The sequence below is a fragment of the Helianthus annuus genome, chromosome 11 (genome assembly GCF_002127325.2).
Source record: "Helianthus annuus cultivar XRQ/B chromosome 11, HanXRQr2.0-SUNRISE, whole genome shotgun sequence".
Classification (NCBI taxonomy): Eukaryota; Viridiplantae; Streptophyta; class Magnoliopsida; order Asterales; family Asteraceae; genus Helianthus; species Helianthus annuus.
The window spans coordinates 182,831,982-182,843,197 of NC_035443.2; the positions used below are offsets into that span (position 1 = coordinate 182,831,982).

At 32.7% G+C, this 11,216-nt stretch overlaps 1 protein-coding gene across 1 annotated transcript; it reads left to right on the plus strand.

Moving 5' to 3' along the window:
- The first annotated feature begins 7,306 nt into the window (after positions 1-7,306).
- On the plus strand, positions 7,307-8,344 carry LOC110888950 (flavonol sulfotransferase-like). The gene has a single exon (XM_022136443.1). The coding sequence runs from the start codon at positions 7,307-7,309 to the stop codon at positions 8,342-8,344; it is 1,038 nt and encodes a 345-aa protein (XP_021992135.1).
- Positions 8,345-11,216: the final 2,872 nt, after the last annotated feature.

Consider the following 11,216-nt stretch of genomic DNA (forward strand, 5'->3'; position numbering starts at 1 on the left):
AATTTTAATATCATAATATCTTAAAATTAGGGTTGGCATATCGTGTCAACCCGACCTGTTAAGACACGAACCCGAATAGGTAAATACGAAAATGACACGAAATCTTATCATGTCAAATTTTCAAAACACAAACACGAACCTGATAATAAACAGGTTACACGAACGACCTGTTAAGACACGAAAAATTTACCAACGTATCATACAACATGTTAAGACATGAACACAACCTGTTACTACATGTTTGATATTTAGCCATTAACAGGTCTTAACATGTATTGTATAATGGTCTTAAGTATTAACATGTCTTAACATGTCATATCGTCTTTGGCATGACCTGTTAAGACACGAACACGATAAGACACGAACACGAAATTGGTAAACACGAACATGACACGAAATTAAACAGATTTTATCGTGTCGACCTGTTATAGACACGAAATCTGTTAAGGTTAAACACGAAACCTGTTAACTTCATGTAGGTTCGTGTCATGTTATCGTGTTCGTGTCAAAATTGCCAGCCTTACTTAAAATCAAGTTCGGCCCAAGGATCATTAACGTCAATCAAGGGCTTTGGGCTCACTTCGGGCTCCCATTTTATTTAAAAAAAACATTCACATTTGTATCTCTAACCCCAAAATTTAGAAAAAAATCATTAAACTTTTTTATTCTCACTCCTACATCATCTTCAAAAAGGGCTTTAGTCTCTAAAGAGACTTTGATTCAATGACAATGACATTGGTGAAACTTCTTTAGAGTTATAACATGTGTTGTGGGAAGTGTTAAGCCCAGATACATTGACTATTTGAGCCTGACACGCCACAACAGCCGGACACTAAAGGAGGTGGAGGGGTTGGATGTAGTGGATTTTGTGGGTGTGGAGGCTGGGTCGATGACCCGTAGGGGATTGTGCCGACGGGGCAGTAAGGGGCGTGGAGGGGCCGGATGCAGTGGATTTCGTGGGTGTGGAGGCTGGGTAGATGACCATCGGGGGTGTAGGGGATTGTGCAACTAGTCGTTTGAACCCTTTAACAAAAAAAATTATTGAACTTTTAAAAATCTATATAAATCACTCATTTCACCAAAAAAATGATCTAACTTTCTTCTAATCTGTTCAATTTTTTATACGTTTCCTTCCAACTTTCTTCTGTTATTCACCACAATGAATCCATTCAACTAGAACTTTTGTTATTGCCCCTAATTTGACAACCCAAACACACCCAACCATGCTGGTGAGTGGAACCTTCCCAAAATTAACCAATCGCCACCCACACCCGAGTAGATAGTGAAGGACCTAAGAACTTTTTTCACTAGGTTCCTTTTGGTAGATTCTCACTAATTCTTACTATTTTTTCCAAATCATACGAGGTTCTTACTAATTTTTCTCATTTTTTTCTGAACCGAATGGGTTCCTAGAAACCCACAAAAGTGACCTAGATTCGCCCTAGCGTCGATGACAAGTTTGAAACCGAAGAAAAGTAATTTTTTATTTTATTATATCCCTTGTTTTTGTACACTCACAGTAATTTGATGGAAGATGAATAGTAATTTTTTATATATATAAATGTTACTGTAGCAAATTTTCAAATTATAAAAATATAATATAATATAATATAATATAATACTATATAATAAAAGAAACCAGTTTTGGGACACTTGTCATCATATTAAGCCATGTCTTATGGATAATTATTATTTTAGTTTAATATTTTCAAATTAATTATAGATAACTCTCCAACTAAATATTATTTAGTTTAATTATTACTTTTATATTTATCTATTTACTTCAAATTTAAACTTAGTTATTTAATTTGATATTAGAGTAAATTACGATTTTGGTCCATGTGGTTATATCACTTTTACCCTTTTAGCTCAAAAAGAAATTTTTTAACATCTGAGTCCTCAAGTTCTTTTTTTCTAACCCTTTTGGACCCCAACGTCTTTTTTCTAACCCTTTTAGCCCCTAAAAGTAAATGGATGAGATTAGTGTTAGGGGCCAAAAGGGTTAGGAAAAAAGATGTTTGGGGTTCAGATGTTAAAAGAATCATTTTTGGGCTAAAAGGATAAAAGTGATATAATCACAGGGGCCAAAATCGTAATTTACTCTTGATATTAACTATATATTTGAACGTTTTGTTTAGTTTGGTATCAAATCGATTTTACAAAACTTAAAATAAAATTAACTAATATTATTTATCATTTCTACATTTACAAGTTTTAAATAAAGGGTTATATCTATTGAGACTTCGTTACATTTACAAGTTTTAAATAAAAGGTTAAATTTATTGAGACTCCGTTAACAAATTTTACTACAATAGAATAATCTATTTATATCAATCTAAATATATAATAAAACATTAATATGTGACACCTATCATTAATGGTAAGCATTTATTTTATGATTTTCTCGCCTCACTTCCAAACTAAATTAGATTTATTAAACCCGTGTAATACACGTGATTTTTTAAAGATATATTTTTTTTATTATTTACTATACAAAATTACATTATTCGACCCGTGTAATACATGAGGTTTTTAATATATAACTTTTTATTATTTGATATATAAAATTAGATTTATTCAATTCATACAATACACAGGGTTTTTTAAGGATATATATTTTTTATTATTTAGTATAGAAAATTACATTTATTCAACCCGTGTAATACACATATTTTTAAAGATGTAACATTTTTATTATTTGGTATATAAAATTATATTTATTAAACCCGTGTAATAAATGAGGTTTTTTAAAGATGTATTACTTTATTATTTGGTAAACAATATTACATTTACTCAACCCGTGTAATACACGTGGTTTTAACGATATAACTTTTTTATTTGCTATATAAAATTATATTTATTCAACCGGTACAATGCGGTTCTTATAGATATAACTTTTTATTATTTAATATATAAAATTATATTTATTTAACCCTTGCAATAAAAGAGGTTTTTAAAGATATATTGTTTTATTATTTAGTATATAAAATTTATTTATTCGATCCGTGTAATACACGGGGTTATAACCTAGTATAGTATAATATAATATAATATAATATAATATAATATAATATAATATAATATAATATAATATAATATAATATAATATAATATAATATAATATAATATAATATAATATAATATAATATAATATAATATAATATAATATAATATAATATAATATAATATAATATAATATAATATAATATAATATAATATAATATAATATAATATAATATAATATAATATAATATAATATAATATAATATAATATAATATAATATAATATAATATAATATAATATAATATAATATAATATAATATAACGTAGATTTGTTGGTTCTGACATGGAATAAAAAAAAGATTGATTTTTAGACATTTACCTTAAGTTTTAGAAATAAGTAGAGATATGGTAGTCTTGTTGTGAATGACTATTATTTTACTTTTATATTTGGTTTCATAGACTAATTAGATGTGTAATTGTTCTTTTATTTTCACATTTTTAACTTATTTTTAAAGCATGTGTAGTGGTAATGTAGTATAATGCCCCCACTATGGGGCATTATCCGATACGTGGCGTCCTAGTCAGCGATGGGGCATTATAGTAAAAGTGGCGTAGTGGGGCATTATGCCAATAACCCCCATTCAATCATTTCACAATTATTATTTTTAATTTAAAACATAAAAAACTTCATTAATTTAAAAAAAATATACATTACTTGAAATAAAAATAAAAAAAACTGGAAAAAAACTGAAAAAAAAAACAGAAAATAAAATAAACAGAAAAAAAAACCGAAACAAAAAAAATAAACTTAAAAAAAATAACATGATCTAGAGTCCATATTTTTCTCTAATTTTTTGGCGACGCATTTGCATAAGGATCAACGCATCGCCTTGTAGGTGGTCGATAGGTTTGGACAAAAACTCAATGTCCTTTTCCATTTGCCTCGCCTCTTGCATCTCGTTAAATGTTTTGGTTTCGGCCACTCGTTCCTTCATAATCTCATAACGTTGGTGGCCGAGGTCGCGAATGTCTTGGAGACGACGGTTCATCTCCTCGAAATCTTCCTTTAACTCGAGATCGGAAGACGACTCGACCGTTTTTTTCCCGGTTCCCTTTCTTCTACCGGTGGGTCGGACCAACTCTTCTTGAATTCCCTCGTCAACGTCCACCGCCTCATTTAAATCAACATTGCGGGCATCCGATGTCGGAGTTGACGGGTCAACGGAGGATGATGTTTTTGACCTTTTAGCCCGACGTCTACTACTAGACATCATTGGATTAACTACCGCCCACTTTGGACTTTTTCGTAGTAGCTCCCAACACTTATAGTACGTGAAAGGGCATTTTGTCCTCTCGAACTCCTCCAAAGTCTTCGTTAAAACCCCCCATGTCACATTCACCGCTTGGCCGATTATCGTAGTTACGTTGGAAGACTTCTTGGAACGCATGACACTTGTTGTTGATGTCGGTCCATTTGCTAGAAATGGAATCTTTGTCCCGATGTTCGCCTTGACCCCACGTGCTAAAGAAGAGTGCACGAACCCTATCCCAAAAAACCGGGCCCGTTTGAAAGTTTGCTACAAAAAAAAAAAATTATAAGTTGTATGTTAAAAATTAAAGTAACAAAATAAGTAAAATAATATTTATATAAAATAGTTACCGGTATCTTCGTCCTCCGAAATGTCAAGAAACGCCCGAGTCAACGTGAATTCCTCTTCCTTCGTCCATTTAATGATATTTTTTGTACGCCGCGGTGCGTCTTTTTCCTTCTTCTTATGCGACCTTTTGCCGCGTTTTGATGTTTCTTGCACCGGTTCGGGTTGCGTCTCCGGTACGACTTCCACATCGGGTTCGGCTTCGGGTTGTGACGGTTGAGACCCGCCGGCTTGACCATAGCCGAAAGTGGGAGGAACAAACGGAGGGGCGCCGCTCAAGTAAGCCGCGTAAGTTAAAAAGCTCGGGTCCATGTCTTGAAGGTTGTACGGGGTTTGCGGTTGGGTTGTGTTCGGGTTCGTGGGTCTTGCGGGGACACCAAAAGGGGGGCGGTATGGATGCATGATTGTATAAAAATTAGAAGAAAGTGTGTTTTTTTATAAAAATTAGAAGAAAGTGGGAGAGAAAGTAGGAGAGAAAGTGAGTTTTTTTATAAAAAAAAGTGAGAATGTGGGGTATATATTTATAGTGGGTAATATTTTAAATTAAAAAATAAATAATAAATAATATGACCGTTGTCAACGGTCAAAAAGTGGGCCCCCTCTCAATTTTAAGCGTTTTAATTAAAACGCCGGACGAATTTTTTATCGAAAATAACGCCCTATAACGCCGGGTGTAATGGCATGTGAGGCGTTATAGGGCGTTTTAATTGAAAAATTTTTAAAAAACACGCCTCAGTACGGGCGGTCTTAGTGTAGTATTCAATTACAAATTAATTTTTTTTATCATTGTTATTATTATTTTTATTATATATTATTAGTGTTATAATTGTCATTATATTTGGACTAAATTGTATAAATCAACTTTTATGTTATACCTAAACTGCACTTCATACATTTCCATATGAAATCAGTAAAACTCAACCTTTGTGTTCATATTTTGATACATGGTTCAACCTTTACCACTAACCCTGTTTATTTTCAGTCTCTATTTATGTCACATTTTGCCCTTCATTAAAAGGGACGAAAAAGACAAAAAAAAACTGGATATTAACTAAAAAATCCGACCAGATTTTGATTTTGGATGAAAATGGCAATAAAACTGAAACCACAGGGACCCAGATTCAAAAGGTTTGAGTTTTGACTGAAGTGACAAAAATGACCAAGCCTCAGGGACTATTTTGGCAGTTTACTCTTGTTTTTATCTTTATTCACGATCACAATCGATATTTATCAGCTTTTATGTTTTTTCAGTTTGATTTACGACGTCTACAAACGGAATATGGGTTTAAGTTCTCCGTTTATCACAATCTGAAGAGGTATGGTCTCAAGTCCATGCACACATGGCAAGGACCACACCACTTTTTATCCAACATGGCGTCTACCAGCAGAGCATATCCAGAAGCTTCTAAAAGCTTCTGGAAGAAATCGCATGTGACGCCAAAGATGCTCCTCCAGACAAAAAGGACAACACGTGTCATCAATGATCGGACGCCACCCGAACCTGCAACATAATCCTAGGACAGGCCGATAGCTGCTGATACAATTCTCCTATCTGGACAAATAACGGCGCGCCACGTCATCCACTACTCTGAGTAACAGAGGAGACCAAGAAAATATTCATCTTGGTCGGACAGCTGGCACCCGGTAGCAGCTGGCAAGGCCTCTCCTTCCTCCTTCATCATTCGGCTATAAATAGGACACTCCTCCTTCGGGTTTAACATTCTGCTCTCTCTCTATTTCACCTACAACACACACTATTCTCCTCAGAACAGTGCTTATTCTCACGCCGGAGGATGGTCACATGGAGAACCCCCCTATTCTCCTCCTTGTGACGAGTCACCGGTGTTCTATTTTGCAGGAATCCAACATCCTGCAAGTGGAGAAAGAGATTGAACTCCTAAACACGAGACGACTCAGCTGGTTAGCCTAAGTGTTAACCAGTGTTTCATCACAATCGATATCATTTTTGTTCGTTTATCAAATAACTGATAAATAAACTGCTCGAACGATTTACGAACAGTTTACAGAAAATCCCTACCTAATACGTTGTAGAAGAGCTTGGCCCATCTTTCTCGATTCTAGCAACAATAATAGTCGGGTGCAACAGCCTTATCTATAGAACGCCAGCAGGGTGCAACAGCTGTTATGAATTATTGATTACGAACGTGACTTAATGTTTTTTATAGGATGAATAATGGATGGGAATTATTAACTATTTTTAATCAAAACTCAGGATTCTAGAAATTGAATATGAGAAAAATGTTTAAAATATTTCTTTATACAAAACAATTTGTTTTTTATTAGCAAGCATATATATTGAACCGTTTATAAGCTTTTAAGCAGAATTTCGCTTATCTTCATAGATTTAATTAATCTAATCATGCAATGCTAAGCAGAAGTTTGCTTATATTCATAGATTGAATAAATAAATAATCATGCAATAAACAAACAAACATAAACATATATACATATATTAATATATTAATTCATTTAAGTTTTATGTTTATCTAAAATTTATTTATTTTATTAACAATTAATATTAAATGTCTTTCTTTTGGAAATCTTGTTATATATGTACATCATATGCACAAATGAGCTGCACAATAATGTAAACAATTGAGCCTACTTCCATTGTGAGCTTAACATAATGTCTTGGCCTATTGCCTTCTATTCACCTGTAGCAACCATTACAAAAGATGAAGAAAAGGAACGAAAGGCAAAAATGTCGAGTCTAATCCAGCGATATAAAGACAAAGTCTCGTCTCTTCCCATGAATGTAGATCATGATCTATGCAAGTATATGGGATTTTGGCATTTCCACGGTTTTTGGTATCACTCAAAAGCCGACTTCTCGGTTGAAGCAATTATGGCCTTACAAGACCATTTCGAAGCTCAACCCACCGACATTTTCTTGGCAAGTCATCCAAAATCGGGCACAACATGGCTCAAGGCCCTCGCGTTTGCCATTATGAACCGAAACAAATTCAAGACACACAGTGGTTCTCGTCCAACCCACCCATTACTCACCATTAGCCCACATGATTGTGTCCCTTTCATGGAGAGCGAGTCTTTCTTGAACAACCCTTCTTTTGTCAATGGCCTCATGCATACACATATACCCTACACTTCCTTACCTAAATCCATCATTAGTTCCGATTGTCGAATTGTTTATTTGTGTAGAAACCCTAAAGATGTTCTCACTTCTTATTGGCACTTCTTGAACAAGTTGAAAGATGATGGTTCTACACCAACTAGATTGGATGATGCATTTGAGCTTTTTAGTAGAGGTATGAGTCCATATGGATCATTTTGGGATCATGTGATAGGGTACTACAAGGCAAGTTTAGAACGACCACATAAAGTATTGTTCTTAAAGTACGAGGATTTGAAGAAGAACCCTGAGAAGGAGGTTACGAAATTAGCCATGTTCATAGGTAACTCGTTTACAGAAGAGGAGGAATTTGATGGATCAGTGAAAAAGATAATAGAACTATGTGGTTTTGAGAATTTAAGCAAGGTTAATAAGGATGGAAAGCAAACATCTAAGGTTTTATCCGATGATATCTACTTTCGAAAAGGCATTGTTGGTGATTCTGTTAATTATCTTACGAATGAAATGATTCAAACTTTGGACAAGATTACCAATGAAAAGTTTGATGGTTTAAATATCTCATTTGAAGCATGACCATATTACTTAGATGTGGTTACTTGATGGTTGTCAGATCAAATCAATGTATCTTCATTCTCTTTATAGTACATCTTAATTTCTATGATATTTCCATTTCCTGAAGTAAATATCTCTTTGTATTTTATTAGAGGATTAACTTTTTGATCCTCCAATAAATGCATTCTTAATATTTTACTCCCTCCGTCCCATTAAAAGTGTCCTATTTTAAATTTTCAAAGTCTTTGTTTATAAACTTTAACCTTAAATAATTTTGTTTGTGTTAGATAATACTTGATAAAAGTTATATGATTTGAGTGTGTTTTACAAGTGTTTTTATGGGGTTAATTTTCATCAAGTTTTATATAACACAAAAAATATATAATTAAAGTCAAAGTTTATAAATAAAAATTTTGAAAATTCAAAATAAGACACATTTAGGTGCTGTTTGTTTTTTCTGCAGGAAAAGGTCTGCAGTCTGCGGACCACATCTGCAGGCATCTACAGGAGAAGAGGTGGACCAAATGTCTGCAGTCTGCAAGGAGAAGAGGGTTTGTTTTTTTTTATACCAAAACTCTTCTAACACATACACAACTCACACCACACTTCTCTCTCTCTCTGCTGATTTACCACCACCACCACAACCATACACCACCACCACCACCTCAGACGACCACCGTCCACCGTCGGGAGACGTCGGAGTTCTCGAGGTGGTGGGGGTGCGGAGTTCTCGGCTGTGGAGTTTGACAAGGAGGTGAGTGGGGCTGCGACTGTAGCGGTCGAGGTGGGGTGGGGCTGCGAAGGTGGTTGACGAGGTGGGGTGGGGCAAAGACGGTGGTGGTCGCGGTGGGGTGGGGCTGCGCCGGAGATGGAGGTGTGGGGGCGGCTGTGGTGGAGTTCGCAGATAGAAGGATTTTAGGGTTGGAGTTTGGTGTTTTGAGAAGAAGATATGTTTTAAGAAGAGGTTGGAAGACTTTGGCCAAGCTCTGTGCGAGACAGAGGTGGAGCAGATGTATTTTAATGAAACCTCTTCTAAAAATCAAACAAGCTGCAGACCCCTATGTCTGCGCGTGGTCTGCTTGGGGAAGACAAAAGAGGTTCTGAAGTACTTTTCTAAAAAAACAAACAACACCTTAATGGGACGGAGGGAATATTAATTTAACCTAATAAATATTTTAAGAGTTAATTACACAAATGGGTCCTGTGGTTTATACTTAATTTCGCCTTTGGGTACTAACTTTATTTTTTAACAGGTTTAGGTTATATGGTTTCAATTTTGTAACACCTTTGAGTACTAACACCAAAATTAATTAATTAATGACTAAACTACCCTTGCATTTTTTAAGTTTATCAATGTAACACATTTGGGTATTAACACCTAATTTTATTTAAGTTTAAATCAATTTTACAAAATCAATTTATTTTTTTTATTTTCATCTTTTTATTATATCTCTTAATTAACATAAACTCTATTTATTTTTTTTATTTTCATATTTATAAAATCTATTTGTTACACCAGTATTTATTTTAAATAAAATCTACTAGCTATATAGTTTTATGTAAATTAAATTTCTTACTCGTTTTAAATAATGTAAACCTTACCCGTTTTCAATTTTGGATTGAAATGATTGATAATAATAAATATCTTTCATGTAAAAAAATTTAATCCTTTTTTTAACTCGTTTTTTTTTTCATTTACATTTTACTATTTTAGAAAGATATTTAATTTACATAAAACTAGATAGCTAGATATTTTAGATAAAACTATATAGCTAGGTATTTTAGATAAAACTAAAAAAATTTAAGCCTTTTTTTAACTCGTTTTTTGTAAAAATAGATATTTAATTACATAAAACTATATAGCTAGTAGATTTTACTGGTGCAACTAGTAGATTTTATGTTAATTAAATATCTTTCTAAAATAGTAAAATGTAAATGAACAAAAAAAACAAGTTAAAAATGGCTTAATTTTTTTTTTACATGAAAGATATTTATTATTATTATTATTATTATTATCAATCATATATATCCAAAATTGAAAACAAGTAAGGTTTACATTATTTAAAACTAGTAAGAAATTTAATTTACGTAAAACTATATAGCTAGTAGATTTTATTTAAAAAATCTATTTAAAAAAAATACTGGTGTAACAAGTAGATTTTATGTTAAATAAAGAAATTTAATAAAAATATGAAAATAAAAAAAATAAATAGACTTTATGTTAATTAAGAGATATAATAAAAAGATGAAAATAAAAAAAATAAATAGATTTTGTAAAATTGATTTAAACTTAAATAAAATTAGGTGTTAGTACCCAAATGTGTTACATTGATAAACATAAAAAAATGCAAGGGTATTTTAGTCATTAATTAACTAATTTTGGTGTTAGTACCCAAAGGTGTTACAAAATTAAAACCATAGAACCTAAATCTGTTAAAAAATAAAGTTAGTACCCAAAGGTGAAATTAGGTATAAACCACAGGACCTATCTGTGTAATTAACTCATATTTTAATATTTTTTCCAAGTGGTTGCAATTGAAGGAGGGAAAAAAGTAATAATAAAAGTATTAAAACTATATTATTTAACTGAAAAGAAGAGATAAAAAATAGTGATTTTTAGTGTGATTCGATGAATTGGAGAACTAATTGTTTTAGCTCTTTATGTCGTTTAATATATTTTGGCCGTGTTACTTTTTTCTTAACGCAATTTCTTTTTAATTCTTGTCGTCTATCACTCCCCCCCTCCAATCCAACAGGTGTTTAAAGTCTTTGCCAATGGACCATTACTCCTTTGGTTTTTCGCCGTGTTACTTGATGGTTGACTGACCCTGATGCGTTAGTTTCATTTAGATATGTACACTTAGCCCTAAAACTTCTAGCTAATTTATATTTT